The 24265-nt window shown below is 44.9% G+C and overlaps 1 protein-coding gene across 3 annotated transcripts; it reads left to right on the top strand.

Moving 5' to 3' along the window:
- Positions 1–5110: 5110 nt before the first annotated feature.
- E2F8 (E2F transcription factor 8) lies at positions 5111–22924 on the top strand. Of its 3 annotated transcripts, none has more exons than XM_043875028.1 (13): positions 5111–5234; positions 6416–6536; positions 8183–8461; positions 8806–8962; positions 11016–11330; positions 11555–11716; positions 13632–13769; positions 15452–15655; positions 15973–16060; positions 16318–16849; positions 21157–21289; positions 21407–21801; positions 22173–22924. In XM_043875028.1, the coding sequence occupies exons 2-13, from the start codon at positions 6522–6524 to the stop codon at positions 22353–22355; spliced, it is 2601 nt and encodes an 866-aa protein (XP_043730963.1). In that variant the 5' UTR covers positions 5111–5234; positions 6416–6521; the 3' UTR covers positions 22356–22924. The 3 variants fall into 3 exon arrangements, with proteins under 3 accessions (XP_043730963.1, XP_043730949.1, XP_043730955.1); XM_043875014.1 differs by having other exon boundaries at positions 5117–5246; XM_043875020.1 differs by lacking the exon at positions 5111–5234 and adding an exon at positions 5664–6085.
- Positions 22925–24265: the final 1341 nt, after the last annotated feature.

The raw sequence follows: 24265 nt of genomic DNA, 5'->3' as shown, positions 1-24265 counted from the left end.
GAAGAAGAAGAATTAAAGGATGATAATTATGAGCTCGTTTCTTTCTAACATTATTGAGCACCAAGTTAAGTGCCAGGCATTGAACTTGACCCTGAAGATAGAGATTAAGACAAGGTATATTCTGGGCTTGGTGAGATGGCGCTTATTCAATCAACCAACACTTATCAAGTCTCTGCTCTGGGCCAGGCATCCAGCTGAGCACTGGGGGGACAGAGATATAAGGAAGTTCCTCTCCCTGCCATTCAGGAGCTCACAGTGGTATGGGTGGGGTGTGTGTAACAGAGACGCACACACAGGATTATGGTCAGGATGGGGTGTGAGGAACCTACCTAAAAGGGGCCAGCACAGCTACCCTTCCCTACCAGACCTCAAGCGAAGGGTAGCCATCGCTCATCAGAGAGGTTATGGGATTCTTCCATTAACTGGGACTTTTTCATGTAATAATTCCTGCCCCTACTCCCAGGAATCAGCATATATTTTCAATAGTGTGGAACCTGGAAAATGGGCTCTTCCAATCCCAAATAAGTGCTAAACATAAAGACCCTCAGCTTTACCACTGTTTTAAGATCAGATGATACAGTAAGGGGGCTTCCCCGGTGGCTCAGCAGTAGAGAATCCGCCTGCTAATGCAGGAGACATGGGCTCAATTCTCAGGTGGGGAAGATCCCTTGGAGAAGAAAATGGCAACCTACCCCAGTATCCTTGCCTGGAGAATCCCATGGACAGAGCAGCCTGGAGGGCTACAGTTCGTAGGGTCACACAAAGTCAGACAGGACTGAAGAGACCACGCACGCATGCACATGATGCAGTAAGGCAATGAGGACAGAACTCAGACTCCAGTTCTATAAAAATGGCCCTTGGTATTTTGTGTTGTTATTCCCAAAGCATTGTAAAAATTTAGGTGCAATAATTGCTCAATAAATGGCAGCAACTGTTGCTGCAGCAGCTGAGTCTAGAACTGCAAATACCCTTCCAGGGCTCAAAGTTGAGTGGAGTTCCACGCAGGAAGTCACAGGAGAGTTGGAACCAACCTCACACACAGCCCCGTCAAAGTTGAGTGGAGTTCCACGCGGGAAGTCACAGGAGAGTTGGAACCAACCTCACACACAGCCCCGCCGGCTCTGACCAATTCTGGCTCCACCCCGTGGTCAGCATAAGTCAACTCCAAGCTCTCCCGCCCTCTCCTGCATCCCTTGCTAAATCAACCCTCCTTAAACTCTGCCCAAAGTGGACACGTCACCCTTCATTTTCAGGAAGAGCAACCAACTAGTTAAAAAGCCCAGGGAGGGCTGAGATTTGCTTGGGAGCAGCTGCGATCTAACCCAGCACATGGGGATTTGTGCAATTGAAAGCTGTAGACAGCTGTTTTGCAGAGCCTGTGCTGCAGAAAAGCACAAGCCCGAACTGCCCCCTACTGGGTCAGGAAGTAGAACTGGTGACCCCACTGGGTCAGGAAGTAGAGCTGGTGATAGAGGCTCGTGGGAGTGGAGGCAGTGAGAGAGCAAGGGGGAAGTCCTAGGATCCCACTGGCTAGAGCAACCTTTTTCTTAGCCCCTTAGCCTGCCCCAGTGAACAGGGAAGAACTTGTTCTTTTCACACTCTGTGTGTAAGGCTCTGGTGATAATGAAAAGGGATATGATTCCAAATCCCCAATGTTACTTTTGAATCTAGACACATCAGGTGACCCCCAGCTTTCCCCCTTACTGCAGATCTCTTTTTTACACTGTTTAATGCTGAATGTGTTACATAACATCTCACCCTCAAGTTATACTAGCATAATGGTGGCAGCAGAAAATCGAAAGTCAAGCCTTGTTCAGCGAGACACAGATTACACAACATGGTAAACAAAAGACCAGAAACAAATGCACAAATAGTCCCTTGGACTACATAACTAGAAAATACAACTGATGGTAACACAAGAAAAACATTTCAAATCTGTCCCTTCAACCTTTTCTTCATGGTTGTGCAGTAAACATCAGTTTTCAACAGTCTTGTATCTTTCCTTTCCATTCAGGCTGAATTTCAAATCAGACACATGATACAGTGTTGAGTAGAATTGTTTCAGCTTGGTTTCTTTCTTCATTTCCTTTCAACCCATGAAGGAGTTACTAAAACTTTAAAACTATATCATTTTCCTCTTAATAGGGTCACCTTCCATCCTAGTCGGGCTTCCCTGATGGCTCAGTTGATAAAGAATCTGCCTGCAATACAGAAGACCCTAGTTCGTATTCCTGGGTCGGGAAGATCCCCTGGAGAAGGGATAGGCTACCCACACCAGTATTCTTGGGCTTCCCTTGTGACTCAGCTGGTAAAGAATCTGCCTGCAATGCGGGAGGCCTGGGTTTGATCCCTGGATTGGGAAGTTCCCCTGGAGAAGGGAAAGGCTACCCACTCCAGAATTCTGGCCTGGAGAATTCCATGGACTGTATAGTCAATGGGGTCTCAAAGAGTTGGACACGACTGAGCAACTTTCACTTTTTTCACTTTCCATTCTAGTCAGTGAGCTGGATTTCATTTGGCATGCTTCAGTAAGACAACTGTCATTCAAACAAGGATTACAGATCCCATTTTTTTCTATATTTTGTTATGTTAGAGGAAGGGTTATGTGGTTACAAGAGTGGTCTAAGGTGTCACCAACACTGCTTTTTTAGGAGCTTTCTGAGGCATTGGAATGGGATATATGAAGTGGGGGCAGATAGACCTGGATTATAATCCTGACTCTATAGCTAACTTGGCCATCACTTAAACCTTTTGGTGCCTCAGTTTTCTTCTCTATAAAATGAGGCACAACTATCCTGTGAAGCACCCAACCCAAGCACAGTGGAGAACATGGCTTTCAGTGGAAAGCCCTTAAGAGTTAAAGAGACTTGGCTTCAAATCCCAGACCAGCCACTTACCTTAAGACTGGGGTTTGTTAGTTAAAAATGCTCTACTTTGGGGTTGGTAGAGGCAAACTATTACATATAGAATGGATAAGCAGCAGGTTCTACTGGATAGCATAGGGAACTATATTCAATATCCTGGGGTAAACCATAACGGAAAAGAATATAAGGAAGAATGTACATATGTGGACAACTGAGTCACTTTGCTGCAGAGCAGAAATTAACACAGCATTGTAAATCAACTAAACTTCAATTAAAAAATTAAAATTAAAAAAAAAAAAGAGGCATTTCACTTTCCAGATGGTAACCCACAGTTAACAACTATGCTGAGTACTGAATGTGATGCCATCTGTGCAGCCTAGTGAGAGGTGGCTGCCCCAAGCATTATTTGTGGCATTCAGACACCTGGGAAAAGGAATGCCCCTGCAGTCACAGACATGAGCACGGCAGTCACCGGTTCTGAACACAGCGGCATCAGACTGTCGCTTTAAAAAGGATTCCCAGCTTGCATTAATAAAAAAATTAAGGTAGGCTGGGCAGAGGGGGACACCACGCACTGCTATAAACGTTGGTGAGGAAAGGGGAACAACCTGTGAAACAAAGGCTAACTCAGAAGCGCCAACTGCCCACCTTTTGTTGATGTATATAAAAACTTACACCTTGCTCCAGAAAAGATGCACGGGGCTCAGTAAGAAACAGTTGCTCTGTGCAGTCTAGGGCGGGGCCCTGCCCGGTGATCGCACTTTATTTTAAATCTGAGGGCTCTAGGTGACCGCTGGTTTCTGCACGGCACTGATCCTAAGGCCGGTTTTCAGGTGGCGGCGCGCTCTTGAGCGACACTTGCCTGAAGCCGGGTGGCGGAGAGCAAGAACCGACCCAGCGCGACGCTGACAGTTCGGGGCAGCCACCCTGCGCGCCCTGAGGTTGCGTTCCGCGAAGAGAAAGAACCACGGTCCGCCACCGGGACTCCCCCGGCCCTACAGCCTGCAGCTACAGCACGGCGACCTTGGCCTCAGTACCAGAGTATCCCCGCCCTTATATCGCGACCGGGAATATAAAACTATCTGGCGCTGCAAGTCATTGACACACATGAATACGAGACAGGACAAGGGGATCGCGGCCCCGGGCTTTGCTGGAGCTTAAAAGATGCGAGATTACAAAAGAGGAGGAAGAGCTCAAACCAAACTGTCGATAGATGGGCCCCTTGATCTGGGCGCTATTGGGCAATACGTGCGGTCCCGCAACTCCGGCACAGGTCCCCAGAAAAGGGAAGCGCTAGAAAGCCGAGTAGAGCCAAGCAAGACAACGCGGGCGCAAACAATCCAGGCACAACCAAGGGCAGCGGTGCCGCGCGGCGTCTCAGTCTCCCCATCTGCAAAGCAGAGCATTGGACTAGAGTGTCTCCCAAAACTCTTATTAATCTAGAAGTCAAAAATATTCCATGCTGGAGCTGCCCGAGGCTTGGAAACCGGAAAAAGAGAGGAAAGCGAGGGAAGACGACAGAGAGGCGGGAAGGGAGGAGCCGGTGGGAGACTTGGAGAGGGAAGACAGGGGACGCCCGGAACAGGCTTGGCGGGTTTTCAATCTTACTCCTCCTCCTCCTCCTACACCTGAGTTCTCTCGTTTGGGCCAAGACCCCGCGCCCATCAAATGGGAGCACCAGTTAGCCAAGCTTCTCCCTCCACGCCCCAGTTTCTTAGAAGCCATGGGCAGATGGTGGGCAGCACAATAATGCATGCCATGGATGGAAGGGGAAATGGTCCCGGCTGGGGTCTCCAGCACAGGTCTCCAGCACAGGTGAGCGGACCTGGGACTGGGCAGGCCGTGGGACGGACCCAGGATGGGGATAGCGGAGCGTCCGCGTCTCAACCCGCGTGTCCTCGGCTGACTAAATTTAATTTCCCAACTTTGAGCAAGGGGAGGGGGTGTTTGCCCCCCCCAAAAAAAAAGTTTCTGAACTTTTCCCCCAACTCTGCCGTGAAGGCGGCACCGGAGGGCGGTGCCTGCACCCTGATTCGCCGCCGGCTCCGGTCTGGAGACTCGGATTGGCGCGCGTGGTCCGGGGCCGGGAAGAGCGGGCGTGGGGGAGGGGAGCGGCCCTCCCCGCCCGCGGGATCGGCTCGCGCCGGGAGCGGGTTAATTTCAAATCGGGGGCTTGACTGCTCCTGGACGGTCACGTCCACTCTGCCCGCCCGCCGGCCCGCCAGTCCCGGTCCGGGCGTTTCCCTCGGGCACCCACCTCAGCGCGGCGTTTAAGGACCGACTGACGGCCCGACACGCGGGCTCCCAGGCCTGAGCGGGGAAGGGGTGCAGAGGCGTCCCCGCTCAGCCCCCATCGGCTCCAAGAGTGAGGTGAACTGACAGGTCAGCGGGGCGCAGAGGGGCGCGGCGCAGGGCCAGACTGGCACCGGGAGAGGGATCGGGAAGGCAGCGGCAGCGGCGGCCGTTTCCCGCCTCTCGCTCCGCCGGGGGCAGTGGAGGGAGGAGCCGAGATCCCGCGCAGAGGGGAGGGGGCGAGCGAGGGGGAGGGGCGGGGACGCCGTGGTTCCGGGCGCGGGTTTGCCCGCGCTCTAGCCCCGCGCAGCTCAAGGGGCGGCGCCGACCACGGGATGGCTTTCCGCGCCAAATTTTTAAATCGAAGGCGGAAGGTCCAGACCCGCCCCTGGCGCCGCCAGCCAATCGCAGGCCTGCAGCCAACGCTCTGATTGGTTGGGAATCGTTGCCCTAGAAACCGCGAGGATGCTGTCCGGGAACTGCCTGACTGGCGGCGCGCGTACTGGGCCCAGGGGGGAGGGGAGTTGGCCTGGAGCTAGGGGAAGCGCGCCGGGCGCGGGAGCGGGTGGCGACTGTACCTGGTTGCCTTGCTGAGCAAATGCAGCTTTCCATGGTAGGGTCCAGGATTGTGGCGTGAACTGGCCACCTGAATAGCAAGTACATTTTTTAAGTCGCAACTTTACGGAAGTCTTAAAAAAAGTTTTAATCGGAAGGCGCTCTTTAAATGCCCAGGAGCTTAAGGATTGAATTTGGAAGTTACCTATCAAGCTTTTCCCCCCAAGACTTTGTTGCTGATCCCATGCACGTGTGTGTCAAGGGAGAAACTCAAGCATCTAGATGTAGACTTTTATCCAGATACTCGGGGTTGTAGCTCCTTAGCCGGAACCTGGGCTCATGCGCTTGAGTCCGGAACTCTGATCTGTGAACAGGTGGGTGCTTGTGCGCGCTGGAGTCCATTCGGTGGGGTCCGGAGAATGCTTTGCCCTCTCTTAAGGTGGACAAGGGCTGTCACTGGAATTTCTGTGGGTTGCTTGAAGTCTTACTGACGGCAGATCGGCTTGCTGAAGTAATTTACGGGCGTTTGATGGGCGTCCTCTGCCCTGTGGGGCTATCTCCGGTCGGGAATAAAATGTTAAGTATAGTTTATCAGTTTTCTTTACCTTAGCCTTTGTTTCAGCAGACTGGCGTCCCGTCAAGGTATTTTCAACAGATCTCCTGCATTTTTCTTTAACTTTTTCTATTTTCTTTTTTTCTTTAAGGATATTAAACTTCTTAACTGGACTACCTGAACTACTTGAACCATCAGGATAAAGAACTCCAGATTTTTCATTTTTAAAGAAACTAAATGTATGAGGAATTTACAGAATGGAGAACGAAAAGGTACTTTTTTAGCTTCAGTATTCATCCTTGTAGTTTTAAATGCAACATTATCCTGATTTTACTGAATAATTTTTCAGTATCCAACATCTTACTAATGCTACATTCTTTTTTGGTTAACCCCTATAAAAACCTAGAAGGAAGGGAAATTTAATTTTTGAAAAGGGGAAATGTTACCCAGGATTAATCTTTCTAGTTTTTAGTGATTTGGTGGAAGTTTCAAAGAGATAAGTAGAGAGAAAAGATATTTTTAAGAATAATAAAGTTTGTTAGCTGCTTTATGGTATTTCTGAGAATTCTTAAACTGTAAGAATTCAGAAAGGGCATTTGACATGATTTGACATTAGATCTCTTGTTAAGATAATTTTCTACCAAATCACCAGTTTCTTTTAACTATAGGGGCCACTGTCACTGGGGATATCTTGATTGATGTCTAAATACTGATAGGGTTAAAAAATGAAATATACAAATTTCCTAAAAATTTTAGATGTAAACAAATAAGAGAACTGCTGTTGCTTCTGACGGTCAGAGGCAAAGGACAGCAGCCCTGAGAAAAATCCCATTCTTGGATCAGAACCTCTCAAGTGTACCATCTCGGTGCACTTACCTGCCATCCCAAGCATTTTCTTTAAAATAGATACAGATGATGAGAATGTGTGAAGTCGCCAGTGGCCAAAAGTAGAAGAAACATAGTCTCCTTTAGTCTTTAAGGTATATGGAGAAGGCAATGGCAACCCACTCCAGTACTCTTGCCTGGAAAATCCCATGGATGGAGGAGCCTGGTAGGCTGCAGTCCATGGAGTCGCTAAGAGTCGGACACGACTAAAGCAACTTAGCAGCAGCAGCAGCAGTCTTAGGTATGAACTGCTGTTAATTTACCCTCTTACGTCTCAGTGGCAGCCCAGTCTCTGCCAGGAACCAGCTTTGTGGTCTTGGGTTAACTAATTTTACTTCTCTGGGTTCCATTTTCTCCATCTGTAAAGTGAAAAGGGTAAATATTCAAAGAGCAGAATTTTCTCCTTGTAGCCACTCTGGATTTTGCTCCCGAGTGGATTTTGCTAACAAGTCTGACCACATGCTAGCCCTCACCCTGTTTCCTTGGCTCTCTGACTTTTTTTCATCAGTGGTATTTTACTGAGTATCCACTGCATGCAACTGTTGTACTAGGTGTACACATAAGTGAATGGCATATGGTTTCTGCCATGGAGACCTTATACTTATTACAGTGTCATGAGTCAAGTCACTCCAAGGAGTTTGTGGTCACTTAAAATTATCAGTCCTATCAAGAGGAGTTAAGTAAAAGGTATATGGGAACTCTCTGGAGGATCTTTGCAACTCTAAATCTAAAATTATTTCAAAATAAAAAATTTTAAATAGTAAGTCTTAAAGATTTCTTTTTAAATTCTTGGAACATAAGATGAAAATTTTAAATCCATGCATTGTTGCAGAATTAAAAATGGGGAATTTAGCTGTTATGGACAAATGTCAAAGTGATCACTGGAATATAGTCGCTAATTTAATCATCTCTTACAACCTCACTGAGCATGTTTCCTAAGTACTATTTCTATTTATACAATTCTTAGAGTCAAAAGCTATCTGATAAATCTTTTTTTTATACTGGATTTAATGATTGACTTGTTTTGAACCAGGAAAATCTCTTTTTCGAGCCACATAAAAGGGGACTGATGAAAACACCTCTGAAAGAATCCACTGCAGCAAATATAGTGTTGGCAGAGATCCAGCCTGACTTTGGCCCTTTAACCACACCCACCAAGCCCCAGGAGATCTCCCAGGGGGAACCGTGGACCCCAACAGCCAACCTCAAAATGCTCATCAGTGCCGTGAGCCCCGAGATCCGGAACAGGGATCAGAAAAGGGGTTTGTTTGACAACAGAAACGGATTACCTGAGGTCAAAGATTGTTTACATGTAGGTTGGTTTGCAGAGGACTGGGTGGAAACTGGGGGATTTGGGGAGCTAGGAAGGGGGGTGGCTGTTGAGGAGGCAACTGGCAATATAAAGCGCTATCCCAGTCAGAGCACTGGAAAGGTTTGGACCCCATCAAATACAGCTCTGGGAAATCTGAATCTGTCACTTATTTATGAGCTTCTTCCCTTTCAGATCCTTCAAGCAGTTTATCCTGACTTCTCCCCACTTATCTTCCCAATTTTGCAGCCACTGAAGCAAACTATATATATAAGTGTAAGTCATTGAGCACTAATGCCTCCAATAAATCTTTCTCAATAAGACGTTATTTACATCTTTCTTTGTAGGAACACTTCTCTGGAGATGAATATGAGAAATCCCAACCCAGTCGAAAAGAGAAAAGTTTAGGATTGTTGTGTCATAAGTTTTTAGCTCGATACCCTAACTATCCCAACCCTGCTGTGAATAATGACATCTGTCTTGACGAAGTAGCCGAAGAACTTAGTAAGTATGCAAAGAGCTCGCTGAAATGGTCAGTCATTAAAGGCACCTCACAGACTGAGTCCTTCAGACCCACGCTCCTTCTGGCCAGTGTTTGTAATGACACAAGGCCACACGGAAATTATCCATTGGTCAAGCCCTATTAATTTCAGAATAATAGCATGTAGTTCCCAGTCACATTTAAGTCTTAAAACAGAAGCAGAAAATCACAATGGAGATTGCTCTGACTGCACTGTGAAAGCTCTGAAGCTTTAAAGTAAGGCAACATTGTGTTATGACTTATTTCACAAACAGCTACAACTCTGAACTTGCATCTTGTTTCTCATTGAGGAGCCAGGCTGCCAAATGCTTTCTTCACAGTTGACATGAGGGTCAGCCTCTGGGCATGGGAGCCAAGCTTTAGCCCTCTCTGCCATTCAGCACTTTCTGAATGTTTTGTTTGCCAAAAGTTACTGTATCCCCCTTCCCTCTTTTCCTCCTCTCTTCATGGACTCAAATCTAGTTAGAGCTTAAAAAGGAATCCGTGGCAAATGTGGGATACCTTTGGAGGCATGAAAATACTATGACCTGAATCTGTAAAGAGATATACAGGATATTTTAGTATATAGCTATCACCCCATGAAGGACAGTTTTGCCTTTCTAATACATGTTTATATGTATCAACTTTAAGAAATGCCATTTAGATTCCTCTCTTCACATACACTTCATTATAGCTATAGAGGGTGTACCATTTAATTTAGCAGGTATCTGGATTACCTACTATGGCAGGCAATGTCGTAGCAGCTGGGATAACATCAGTGGACAGAAAGAACAAAGTTCCTGCTCCTGTGGAACCTGCTTTCCAGTGGAGACAATAGACAATATGCAAAGGACATAATAAGTGGGTAATTAGGATGTAAGAAGGTAATGTGTGCTAAAGAAAAGCAAATGCAGACCAGGCTAGATGGAAATCCAGAGTGCTAAGAGTGTGCTCTGTAATTTTAAACTTCATTTTAAATTAAGTAGTTGGGTCAGGCCTTGTTAGGAGGGTGACATCTGAGCAAGGACTCAAGAATAGAGGTGGGGAACCATGAGGACATCTGGGAGAGGGATTCCAGCTGGAAGGAACAGCCTAGCACACAAAGGCCCTCTGGCAAGTTCCAGGAACCAAGGAATCGCAGCACCTTGTACCAATCATATGACAGCCATGTTTGTGTGTGTGTGTTGGGAACTAATATAAGAAATGGAGTGTAGAGGGTGGAATTTAGAGCTCTAAAGACTTGATTTTGCCACTTACTAGCTCTGTGCTCTTAGCTGCTCTTTGAGCAGCTTAACCAGCCTGACCCTCTTATCTCCTCATCATTAAAGCATGGATAATAAGGAGAAGTTTCAAAATGGCAACCCACTCCGGTGCTCTTGCCTGGGAAATCCCATGGACAGAGGAGCCTGGCAGGCTACGGTCCACAGGAGTCCCAAAGAGTTGGACACGACTTAGCAACTAAGTAACTTTCACACTCAGGATTTTCTAGCTCAAGTCTCCCTTTGAGGAACTGCCTCATTTTGTACTGCTCTGTGTAAAAGTAAAGACTATTGTTAAAGAAATAAAAAAGCATGGATAATAATCACCTACGTCACAAAATCTTCCTAAACTTGTATGATGCATCAAAGACCCTCAATAAATGTCACCTTTCTAATTTATATTAACTGTACCCTTTGAGAACAGGGGCATGCCTTTCTCATCTTCATACTCTTTAGCATGTGCTATGCTCAGACACTTAGTTGTATTTGACTCTTTTTGACCCTATGGACCATAGCCCACCAAGCTGCTCGGTCCATGGGGATTCTCCAGGCAAGAATACTGGAGTGGGTTGCCATGCTCTCCTCCAGGGGATCTTCCCACCCCAGAGATCGAATCCAGGTCTCCCACATTGCAGGCAGATTCTTTACCATCTGAGCCACTAAAGTTATTTAATCCAGAACCTACGGACTAAGAATCCCTGGGGAAAAGAAAGGTATTCGATTCTATCCACATTACAATATCTGATCCTAGTAAGATGCCATTGCTTGTTCTCCGCAGATGTTGAGCGCCGACGCATTTATGATATTGTCAACGTCCTAGAGAGTCTACATATGGTGAGCCGGCTCGCCAAAAACAGGTACACTTGGCACGGGCGACACAACCTCAACCAGACCCTTGGGACTTTGAAAAGCGTCGGGGAGGAGAACAAGTACGCCGAGCAGATTATGATGATCAAAAAGAAAGAATATGAACAAGAGTTTGACTTTAGTAAGAGTTACAGTATAGAGGATCCCATCATCAAATCAAACACTGGCCAAAATGGACACCCAGACATGTGTTTTGTCGAACTCCCTGGAGTGGAATTTCGGGCAGGTGAGAGAGCTGGTATTGAAAAGCTCAGGTGGAAGGGAACTTCTTGGAGGTCTAAAGACCAGGTTCCTTAGGGAACCCAGCTCAAAGCTACTGCTGCTTTTCATATGAAAAAAATGCTGCATGTCAACCGTGGGATCAGGTTGCAGTATTTTTAGCTTTGTTACTTTAGAAAGCCCTTGTCCCTTCATGAATTTTAATTCTCTAATCCTCTTCCTTTTCCAAAGCCTCTGTAAACAGCCGCAAAGACAAGTCTTTAAGAGTGATGAGCCAAAAATTTGTGATGCTGTTTTTGGTGTCAACGCCTCAGATAGTAAGCTTGGAAATTGCTGCCAAGATTTTAATTGGGGAGGACCATGTGGAAGATTTGGATAAAAGCAAGTTTAAAAGTAAGTGGCCCAACTGCCGTGGACTTTTGGACCTACTCTTAAATTACTTTCAAATACATGGGCTATGTAAACAGATCATCTCTAGTTAGGCTATTATATCTTCACTTCTCCCCAGAATTCATGAAGATACTGCTTGAGCTAGCTTGTAGGATTCAAAGATATGTATATAGCTACTCTTACCTGACACTTTGATTTATCTACCTCACTTGATACTGTAACACTGCCTCCATTTTACAGCGTCTGAAGTCTAAATAAGCAGTAAAATGGGACTGGAACCCAAGTCTCTGTTCTCTCCACTGACTCTCGTATTTGAGGGTATAAATAACTTCTAACACTGTCTCCAGAAGTGACCCGCAACACAGTGGATTGGACATTTTGAAAGAGTGGTTTTACAGTGTCCCCGCTCTGCACTTACTACCTTAGACAGTTCGAGTCCATAGTGACTTGGCTGGCCCAGGCAACCCAGCCTGTCTAGCATGGTAGGCAAGGCTTGCTCTCTGCCTGAAACCAGAGCCTGACACTCTGTCCTGTGTGCGGACGACCGCCATCAGGAGCCATCCCAAGGGCTTGCTCCTGAGAGTCTGCCCCATCTTTAAGCAAGGAGTTACCTAACAGTAATTGCTCTTCTTTTTACAAGCAGAAATGTTTATTTAAATATTGGATTTTCTTTCACGGCTACTAATTATTTCCAATTCTTAAATAAAACTACTTGATTTCACTATGGGAAAAAAAAAAAAGCATGATTTTAGCCAGAATATCTGCTCTCTGTTGGGAAGAAATCATAGATTGGAGTCTTAAAACAGCTCTGCCCTTGCCTCTAGAAAAGACTTTGCAGGAACTGTCCCATGCATACACAAAGAGGAGCAGAGAGAAGGTGTAGAAGGCATTAGCTGACCTCCGAGCAGGGCATTAGGCTGGCCTGGACATGGATCACTCAGGGGACCGGCTGACTGGTGACCCCGAGGCATAGCAGAGGCTGAGGGAATGCCTGGGAGGTGTCATGCAGACCCCTTCCCATCCCTGTGAAGCTGTACTGGTCCCATGAAAGTATTGAGACACCTCCAGTTTGATGGTGTCTCCATAAAGACAAAATGAGTAGAGATTAAGGCAGTAAGGCTAGCATTTGGCTTAGGAGATTTGTCATTTCAGAAAACACATCCCAGTCCTACCGATGGGCCGCCTGCTTTCTCTGAGTCACCAGTTTTCAGCTCTTTATTTCACTGGTTAGTCACAGCCTTGGAAACTATTCCAGGAACTACACATGTGTAATTTGCTGAATCCCTAGGGAATTCAGAACCTTCTTGCATGGCTGTGAAGGCGGGGCTCAATCTGCAGCTTTGTACTATAAGCTAAAGTAAAGGCAGACTTCTGTAGAAGAGCTTTTCATGATATGTAAGACTTACAGAATTAGCAAATCTATGCTTTGCGTATACATATGGACAGTATACATGTTTATAAATTTTGATAGGTATAAAAATTTTCCATGCTTGTGAAATACATTTATTTTCACAAATTATCACAAGCTGGAAAATAATACATTTATCATTGATTATTTCTATTTGTTCCTAAAATTCTGAATCCTCATTAGGAGATGCCCAGCAGTGGTAACTTTTTATTAGAAAATCTGTAACATGTTTCCCAATAGGGTGATCCAATTGAGTCATTTTTCCTTTTTCAACGTGTGCTTTTGTTTCAAAATCCAGTATCAGCAGTAATTGAGTCTCAATATTTAAAACTTTTTTGTTTTAATTAAAGCAGTATCACTATAATAACTCAAGAAAAGTCACATTTTTCTCTGACATTGATGGTTAGGATAGCTCTTTGAGTGTACACTGTACTCGTGAAGTCCTTAGGAAGCAAAGTCCTTTGATCTTTCATTATTCCATTAAGTGATATATATACTTTTTTCCCCCAGCAAAAATTAGGAGGTTGTATGATATAGCTAATGTTCTGAGTAGCCTGGATCTTATCAAGAAAGTTCATGTTACAGAGGAAAGAGGCCGAAAACCAGCTTTTAAATGGACAGGCCCAGAAATCAGTCCAAAGCCTAGTGGTATGTATTTATTTCCTTTTATTCATTGCTTCATTACTTTGAATTAATGCACATTTAGAAATATACTTCCTTTCTCTTCCTACCCTTACTCCCACATGGGAAGAGCATATATAAGTGACTGAAAAGACAAAGATGAGCACCAACATGGACAGCCTGGCCCTTGGTTCCGTCAGTAACTCAAGGCCCATAACCATCACACCCATGTGTAGGAGGCAAAATCTGTGTGTAAAAGAATTTGACAAAGTTGAAACAGAGCCTCTGCATGTGGAGAATATGAAATGGATTCACTCCAGAATGAATATTCTGTCTCCATCTCAACTCTGGGATTCTTACCTTTTGTGTTCTACCAAGACCCCACACACAGAAGTTCTGGAAAATGGCAAGAACACAGGCCACGGAAGCAGAGGGGAAGCTTAGGTTCCAGTCCCAAGTCTGTCACTTATTCCAGCTGTGTGGCCTTGGGCAGGTGACTTCTATAAGACTGCTTCCTCACCCCTAGTAGAAAGAACGACAGCGCCTTTGCGAGGTTATTGTGGTTTTGGATATAACCTCAATGAGAGGTCCTTCAGTGCAGGGGTTTGGAGGACAGGCTCTGGGCTAGACTGATCAAGTTCATATCCCAGGCCCACGTTCTTCTAGCTGAGAGACCCCGAAACAGTTAGTTAATGTCTGAAACGTCTCTGAAATGAGGGTGCATTTCCTGAGAAGTACCTGCCTGAGTTGTGGAGAGTATCTTAGTCTGTTCAGGCTGCCACAACAGAGTACCATCGACTCGGTGGCTGATAAACAATATATTTACTTCTTATAGTTCTGGAGGCTTGGAAGTCCAAGATCAAGTTGCTGGCAGAATCAGTGTCTGGTGAGGACCTGCTTTCTAGACTTTTCTAGTCTTTTCATAGTAACCTCACATAGTGGAAGAAGACTAGAGAGCTCTGTGGAGTCCCTTTTATAAGAACACTAATCCTATTCAAGAGGGTTCCACCCTCATGAACATCTCCCAAAGGCCCCACCTCCCAGTACCATCACATTGGACAACAGGTTTCAACATGTGAATTTGGGGAGAGGGGATGGGGCAAGGGATGCGAACATTCAGTCCATAGCAGGGAGGGTCACCCTATTTCATCAGATGAAGTCTCCACTGATTCTGAGATACCCGATGTTTTATATTTCAATAAGAAATAAGAACCACTAACAGTCACCCTGAGAGCATACCGCTGGTATGCCGCCTGGGCTGGAGAGACAATCTGTAAGATGACAAAGTCTTTCAGAGATGTTAAAGTGAATTATTATCTCAGAATTCATTCAGAATAAGATGAACAAGTTTTTTTAGGTAAAGCCCTTGAAATGGTATCTAGCACATAGTAGGCACATAACTGTTGCCACTTTAATCTGAAATCATTTTAGAACCATTCCCAGGTGGCTCAGTGGTAAAGAACCCATCTACAAATGCAGGAGACACAGGAGATGCCAGTTCGATCCCTGAGTCAGGAAGATCCCCTGGAGGAGGAAATGGCAAGTGTTCTTGCCTGGAGAATCCCTATGAACAGAGGAACCTGGCGGGCTACAGTCCACAGGGTCGCACAGAGTTGGACATAACTGAGCAAGCGCACACTCACTGACCTCATACCCCAGAAGGAGGCTGAACCACTCATGTCTTAACACATTGCCCTTTCCTGTTTCAGGTCTCAGCCCAGTCCTTCCTTTTGCTGCCTCTGATTTGGAAGCAAGGCGGTCTTCAAAAGACAACTGTGCCAAAAACCTCTTTTCCACACGTGGGAAACCAAACTTCACTCGACACCCATCTCTCATCAAACTGGTAAAGAGCATAGAGAGTGACCGGAGAAAGATAAATTCTGCTCCCAGTAGCCCTATCAAAACCCACAAAGGTATGTTTGCTATCATGTCAGGGCTCTGCTTGAAAGAATCCCTCTCCATCTGACTTTTAGCTTCCTTGATCCCTCCTCGGGACTTGCTAGAGAATTGTTTGTTTCCATAGTCCCAAACACACTTGAAACCCAACTTACATATGAATTAAAGGATAAAATGTGAATTGTGGGGTTTATCATTTAATTACTGTGTGATTTGGGGGAGGAGGGCAGTGCAATTTTTCTGTTCCTTTGACCTCAGTGATGTTTCATTTGTGTGAAGATTCATTCTTTTGCTTTGACCAACTCCCTACCCCACCTTCTTTTTATTTTACCAGCTGAGAGCTCTCAGAATTCTGCACCTTTCCCGAGTAAAATGGCTCAGCTCGCAGCTATCTGCAAAATGCAGTTAGAAGAGCAATCAAGGTAGGTGGGCAACGCTCTTCAGTAACAGGATGCATCACTTTACATTGCATCATTAGGATTACTTATTTCATGTAAGAATAGGCAATAACCTTGGAAACTGGTGAGAGAATCGTCTCTAACTCATAATGTGGAATCATGACAGAAACTATCTGCTAGTTTCATAAAAGCGTAGCTTCAATCTGGGGCAATCTAAAATGGTAGAACGTTTTAGAGAACATGTGTTTCCACTGTCTCATGTTTTCAATCTTGTCTTTTAGTGAACCCAGAAAGAAAGTGAAGGTACAGCTGGTAGGATCTGGGCACTGCAAACCTGTGGCCCCTCTGGACACTCCAGCAAATGCCGAGCTAGAGATGTCGGCACCGTCCCTCATCCAGCCCCTGGGGGTGGTCCCCCTCCTCCCCAGCCCGTTGTCACCAGCAGTGCCCGTGATCCTACCTCAGGCCCCTTCGGGCCCATCGTATGCCATCTACTTGCAGCCTGCCCAGGCCCAAACTCTAACGCCACCCCCAGGCCCGAGCCCCACGGTCTGCCCCACCACCTCTTCTAGCGCTATGAGGTCAGAAGACTCCGCTGATGCCACCGGTGAGAATGCAGACGGTGACTCCCCAAAGTCCAGTGCATCCACCAGGCCTGGAAGTTTGCCGCCCGGGCTGGAGAGACAAGGTGCAAAGAACCGAGAGAGGGAGCCAGCTGGAGAAAAAGGCTCAAAGAGGGCGAGCGCGCTCGAGGACAGTGGTTCCAAAAAGAAATTTAAAGAAGACTCGAAAGCTCCTGAAAATGTCTCCACAGTAAGTACAGCCTTGAACTGTGCAAAGCTTTAGGTACTCCCCAGTTGATTAGGAGGGACTCTGCTGGCTTGTGAAATTTACCAGAGCAAAGAGCAGTCTCCCAGAAAACAGGGGAACTGTTCCTTAGCGTCCCATAATCCAAACAAGGCCTCGGACAGCTAATCCCCTGACTGGGATGGCGGCAGGGGCATTTTTAACCTTTGGAGGAAGGGATTATCTGCTCTCTTTTTAAAGCACCGTGGGTGGTTGTCCTTAAGTCCATTTCTCTGTCCCCCACTGGAATGCAAACACCTGCCATGAAAGTCTTAAATAATTTACAAGCAGACGTGACCCCAAATGAATGGATGGACGCATAGGGTTCCTCTAACTCCTGCTTTCTGAGTCATTACTTGATATTTGTTTGACGTCATGTAAGTGGCATCTGTGGCCAAGCAGAGAAATGGCTCCCCCCCGTTTTTACTTTCTTCGTCAAATTTAAACCAAAATTTCCATGTTGTGCAAAAAGAAAAATCAGACTTAGCTTGGCAAGGTTTAGGTGTATTTGATGCATTGGTATCTAGATGTTTTGATGTTCTAGACAGTTTTTTCCTGGATGGAGTTTAATTCGGGAAGGAAAGAACATGTATTGGCTGCCTACCCACATGCTAGATGGCAGAAGTGTTAAGCACTTTTGCATACGTTATCTCATTTTCCACTCTGGGGACAATTGTATATGAAAGACAGCATCACCAGATAAACAAACATCACTAAACATGGAAGCAGAAGTTAATCTCTCATTTTATCCCTGCTGTTAACTCAGGTTACTTTACTTCTCTACGTCTTGTTTTCCCACATCTATAAAGAATTTGTTCTGCCAGTTTTTCCTGATTGTCTACTGGGTATGAAGCACTGGTGCTCCGGATCAAATCAGCACCTGCCTTTGGGGATGATTGCTTTTGAGAACTTGCCCCAGGGCCTTATTACAGTTTTTGTGAGGTTAAGTGAATTTATGACATGATGATATACATAAAGGGGTTTGTGATCCTTTCAAGGCACTATAGAAGCTGAAGGGTATTATCTGTAACTGTTGTTGTTAAGGAGGCTTTAGAGTCTGTCAGATCTTCCCTGAGGATGGCCTCCTAGTAACCATTCAAAACATCCATTATCTTAGCATAGTATCATTTTGCATTTAATACACATGCTAGGGGGAAAATCACAAGGCTTCAGCTTGATTTGATTTTCTGGGAGGTCCATAATCTCTTTGGGGCAATGGGTATGATTTAATAATGGTCTCCTGTTGCTCACTTAGTTATTCAGGATTAGGGTTTTCACTGGATAGATTCCTCACACCCACTTCTCTTCTTTTCATCTCTGACTTCATTTTGACCATTTCTTTTTAGCATGGACTGAGCAGCACAAAGAAAGGGAGAGATTCACGTGTTAATTCTTTCAACAAACATTTACTGAGAATCTACACTTCTAGGGGTGGAGAGAAGAGAGTATACAAACAAATGCAAGCATATCAGGTAGTGAATAATAAGAAATATAGTGAAAACAAAAGAGGATAGTGTCCTAGGAAGAGGGGTAGGAGTGCTCATATAGTCTGGGTGAGAAGATGTACAAGTGGCAATATGTCAAATTATTTTCATCCTGCTACTTTAATAGTTCTAATTTTAAAAAAGGAATTGGCATTATAGATGAAACAATTTTATGATGAATGTAGTTTATAGGAAAAGGAAAAGTAATTATTATTAGAGTTTTGCTGGAGATTTGAAGAGAGTTAAACCAGAAAACATTGTACTATAAGATGCCAAAGAGCAACTGTTGGTAAAACACCTAAATCTACCCCTTGAAAATTCTCTATTCCTGCAGCCTTCAAGGAACCTGCTAGTAAAGATATTGAACAGAACCAAGCATCTAAGAAACAAAATTGAAAGTTTGTGGTACCCCTTAGCACTGGGGATTCTGACCGCACCTATTAACAGCTAGATCAAAACATAGGCCGTTGTTTTGACAGTGGTGAGAAGAAAGATCTGCAGGGAGATGAAAGGTGGGCCTCTGGTTTACAAGGGCTGCTTTTCGCTTTTACCAGTCCTGTTCCTGCTAAGACCGATCAGACTTTGCAGGCAGCTCAGCCACCCATGTAGGCTCTGTTGGAAAAGTACTGTGATGAGCAGGCGTGCTGCAGACACACACAGCCCAACACTCTGGCCATTTCTGTGTGGAATGTAACTTTATTCCCTAAAGCTTTTTCTGCGTGATATTTGGACATCTAATATGAATTAATCAGTTCTCTTATCTGTCATTTTTGAAACCTGGTATCCTGCCCTTTCATTTGTATATTATACAAGTGTTTGCTTGGTATCATTGGAACCTAAAGTACTAGGGGGAAAAAAGATCTATAGTTGTATAATTCCTTTATTCCAAATCAGGAGTCAGCAAACTTTTCTGTACAGATTGTGTGGTTTAGTCACTAAGTCATGTCCAACTCTTTGCGACCCCATGGACTGTAGTCTGCCAGGCTCCTCTGTCCATGGAATTCTCCAGACAAGAATACTGCAGTAGGTTGCCATTTCTATCTCCAGGTGATCTTCCTGACCCAGGGATTGAACCCACATCTCCTGCATTGCAGGCAGTCTCTTGTATTTCAGGTGGATTCTCTACCAACTGAGCCACAAGGGAAGCTTTCTGTAAAGGGCCAGAGAGTAAATGCTTTTGGCTCTGTGGGCCATAAGGTTTCTGTTACACCTATTCAACTCTGCCATTGTAAAAATTTTTTAAAAAGTAGGAATGCATCTGCAGACAATATGTAAATGAATGGGCATGGCTATATTCCAGTACAATTTTATTTGCAAAAACAGCCAAGAGGCTATATTTGGGCCTGTGGTTTGACATTCCCTTTCTCTAAATCAACATTTCTTAACATGTTTTTTTTTCCCTTAAATACCAATATTACCAAACATTTAGTTGCTGAATAGCCTGGGAAGTGTTATATGATGAACACTCTCTTGGAGATTCACATTGTATGCCATCATGAAAGTCCCTTAGAAATTATGTCATAAAGATTCCATTTTCCTTTGTTGAATTCAACATTTCCCCAAACATAATTTAACTATGATTCAAGTAGTACCTGCTTGCATCCCATAGAAAGAACTAGAGTCCCTCAGAAGAGTCTCTGGGAAATACCATCCCACATAATTCAAGAACAATCACATAATAACCCAGCAGTGCCACTACGGTATCGGCTGCATTCAGCTTGTTCTGACAGCACCACATCATACCAAGAATTCTGGAAACAGACTTAGGATGTTGAGGGTGGTGGGGAGTGCTAGGTAAATCTTGCCCTTAAGCAGACTCAGTGCTAACTTTAGGACACTTCCTAAGACCCCAGCTGGCATTTAAGAAACATGTGGTTATTCAGGACAACCGTTGGGATGGGAAGGACGGATACTGTCTTCAAAGAGCCATAGAGCTGGCCTGCCGTGGCCCATACCACTGAAGGCTTTGGTCTGATGAGACAACCAACCACCAAGGGATATTAGTCCCAGAAGAGGCACGTGGTCATTTTTCTTCCTGTTGTTTTTGTTTGGTCGCTTACTTGTGTCCGACTCTTTGCAACCCCATGGACTGCCACGCCAGGATTCTCTGTCCTTCACCATCTCCCAGAGCTTGCTCAAACTCATGTCCATCGAGTTGGTGATGCCATCCAACCATCTCATCCTCTGTTGTCCCTTTCTCCTCCTGCCTTCAACCTTTCCTAGTATTAGGGTCTTTTCTAATGAGCCCGTTCTTTGCATCAGGTGGCCAAAGTATTGGAGCTTCAGCTTCAGCATCAGTCCTTCTAATGAATATTCAGGATTGATTTCCTTTAAGATTGACTTGTTTGTCTCACCACAAAGAAGGCTAAGCGCCTTCTTTGGAAGAATGAAAGGATGAGAGAGTGAAGTGATTAAAGGCCTGCCTTCCTTGCAAACCCAGGAAGACTGCTCAAGGGACTCTCAAGAGTCTGCTCCAACACCAAAAGTTCAAAAGCATCAATTCTTTGGTGCTCAGCCTTTATGGTCCAGCTCTCACATCCATACATGACTACTGGGAAAACCATAGCTTTGACTAGACATACCTTTGTCTGCAAAGTGATGTCGCTGCTTTTTAATATGCTATCTAGGTTTCTCATAGCTTTTCTTCCAAGGGGCAAGCGTCTTTTAATTTCATGTCTGCAGTCACCATCTACAGTGATTATGAAGCCCAAGAAAATAAGGTCTGTCACTTTTTCCATTGTTTCTTTCTGTATTCCTGTGTAAAATAAACCCTTCCTCTTTGTTTTCTAGACCGTGTTCCCATCAGGATACCTAATTCCTCTCACCCAGTGCTCAACCCTGGGGGCAGAGTCCATTCTGTCTAGTAATGAAAACTCAGGTACACTTTCCCCAAATCACAGGATCTACAGCTCCCCGATTGCAGGTGAGTGTACTTGAAAACATCTTTCAAACACAGTCATTCTCAAGCTAACTTGAGCCTTATATACTTCTTGGAAAAATGCCTGTGCTTTTAAGATATTCTCCTGCCTTTTCTTTCCAGGTGTTATTCCAGTGACATCATCTGAACTCACTGCTGTTAATTTTCCCTCTTTTCATGTAACACCTTTGAAGCTAATGGTCTCACCAACTTCCATGGCAGCCGTCCCTGTCGGGAACAGCCCGGCTCTCTCTTCGAGCCACCCAGTTCCCATCCAGAACCCAAGCTCAGCCATTGTAAACTTCACCCTGCAGCACTTGGGCCTCATCTCCCCCGGGGTGCAGGTGTCTGCCAGCCCCGCACCCGGAACCTCTGCCGTGTCGCCAAGAATAGAGGCTGTTAGTGTCACACCCGAACATGCAGGCGTTCAGCAAGGAAGGGCCACCAAGTATGACTCATCCATCCTGAGCCAGAACCAACCAAATGGACAATCAGCTGTAGGGACAGGGGCACAACAGGTGAGAGTGTGTCCATTCATTGATGTTTTTTTCTCTTTCAGTTATTAGGTCCCAAATATCAGTATCATGGGAGGCTCATTTTTGCTTTCGGACAAGGAAAGGATGGGAGAAGGAAATGCTTAAAGGCCTGCCTTCCTTGTAAATCCAGCGAGAATGCTCAAGGAGTCCAGATTATGGGGTTATCATGAGCTTTTTTCCCCCTTAACAAAAATAGTTGAGAGTGTGAAACTCAGGCAGACTCACTTAGCAGATTTCGGAGCATTCGAGGTTCCCATCATGTGACACGTCCTTCCAGTCCACTTTGCTGAGTTTGCCGGGACATGTACTTGTCTGTTTGGGTCTGACTTTTCCCCATTCTTCTTTCTAATCAGCCTGTTCCTGTGACACCCAAAGGGTCCCAGCCAGTGGCCGAAAGCTTCTTCCGTACTCCAGGTGGACCAACAAAGCCAACAGGCTCCACCTGCATGGATTTTGATGGTGCTAGTCACACCTCTGTAGGAACTCTCTTCATCCCACAGCGAAAACTGGAAGTCTCAACGGAGGATGTCCATTAATTGACATATTTGGCTTCGTTTAATCTTCTGAAGAGTTGTTTAACAGAGAAGATGACCTCAGACTGATTTGGAGAACACGTTCTCTGAAAATACTGTAAATACGTTGAGGGTTTACTTAATTGCAAAACCGACACTTATTTTCATACTTAAATATATATATATCCACACAGACATATAAATATATATTTGTATTAAGCTAAGTTCAGCCATCAGTCCTACAAAATAAAATGTTGAACTAAGGTATATTAACTTCTGGGGGAAGGGGTTCATTTTTTTCAGCTGTGCCTATCCTATTATGCCAAGTAACTGTGTTACTTCCCTTTGGGTGAACCTGTGACAGGCCTAACACAGCGCTCTCTTCAACTTTGCACAAAGAAAACGCTGTGATGTATAATGTATTTTTAAATGGGAGAACTGTAGCTATATTTTTTTGTAATTTCTTTCCGCTGTTGTTGCAGTAAGTCTTTTTGTAAAGTTCGCAACAATCCTTAATCAAGTCTATGGAAAAATTATTTATAAAATGTATTTTTAATCATAAGTTGTTCAAATTAAAACTTTTCTAAAATGTATTTAACATCTTCATTTGGCCTGTTGGAAGAAAGTCTTGGTATGGAGCATGCATCCTGGTTCCCCTTAGATATGCCAAGCTTATCACCTATGTTCTTCCCCTCTTTTGATCCTGTATATGGCTCCACTTTTACAGAAGTGAGAATGGCTTCAGAGAAGCCGCTGCTTGGCCAAGGACAACCAGCTTAGTCCTGTGTGCTTTCCACCACACCCTGGGAGGTTGGAAATGAGAGGTGGGGGTCGGGGTGCTCCCTGCCCTACCCTAGCATGGCCAGCATCCACCCCAGGCCTCCCACTGTCAATAGAAGAGGGGCTGCAGTTACAGTCCTCCTTCCAAATGGCCCAGCTCCAGGGATGGGCAAATAGGATTCTGATTTCGAATCCTATACACACAAGGAATTACCGCATCAAACCCTCCATGAGCTTCAAGAGAAGGAATGAGCTACAATGTGTTCAGCATGCATTTTCTTGATCCTCTGGTTATGTGATGAATTGTACCTTAAGAATTGACACGTGCCTTCTCTGGTTGGGGTTCTTAAAGGATCATCATAATATCTATTTCCTGCATGTTTACTAAGTGCCAGGCATCACCTTACACATTCTAAAGGCATTACCTCTACAAGCTAGTATGACAAGGTCACTGAGGCTTCCAGAGATTCAAGCAGCAAGTCCAGGGTCACACTGCGAGTTTATGCAAGGACTTAACCCATGTCTTTATCCATTTATTACCCATCTGTCTCCAGATGCGTGCCCAGCAGCTCTAGGAGAACCAGGCACATCATTTCAGGGTAATCTGAATGTTTATAAACTCACCCCTTTCAAATACATTTGGTTTGAACAACCAAGTACAGCTAAGAGGGCAGATTTTCTTGCATTTTTTAAAATTTTTATTGAAGTATAGTTGACCTCCAATGTTGTGTTAGTTTCAGGTGTATAGCAAAGTGTATCAGTTTTACATACGCATTGTTGTTCAGTTGCTAAGTCATGTCCAACTCTTTCATTCCTTCCAATGAATATTCAGCCGTGACACCTTGACTACAGCCTTATAAGAAAACCCATCTAAGCCATTCGCAGACTCCTGACCCACAGAAACTAAGAGATAATAAATTCACACTGTTTGAAGACACTAAGTTTGCAGTGATATTGTCATGCAATAACCAACACAGCTACATAACCCACTGGTCTTCATAGATGTCTTTTTCCAGTTTATCTTATTATTGTTCACTGGTTTTATAGGCATTCATAGAAACAAACATCACTGAGACACAGAAGCCCCAAAGGGTTTCATGGGAGAATCACTCTCCATTTTTAAAGCTGGAAGCAACTTTAAAGATGCCAGATAG

The sequence above is a fragment of the Cervus elaphus genome, chromosome 2 (assembly GCF_910594005.1).
Source record: "Cervus elaphus chromosome 2, mCerEla1.1, whole genome shotgun sequence".
In the NCBI taxonomy this organism is placed as follows: domain Eukaryota; kingdom Metazoa; phylum Chordata; class Mammalia; order Artiodactyla; family Cervidae; genus Cervus; species Cervus elaphus.
The sequence above is the reverse complement of the archived record's forward strand: the minus strand, read 5'-3'. Positions and strand labels throughout refer to the sequence as shown.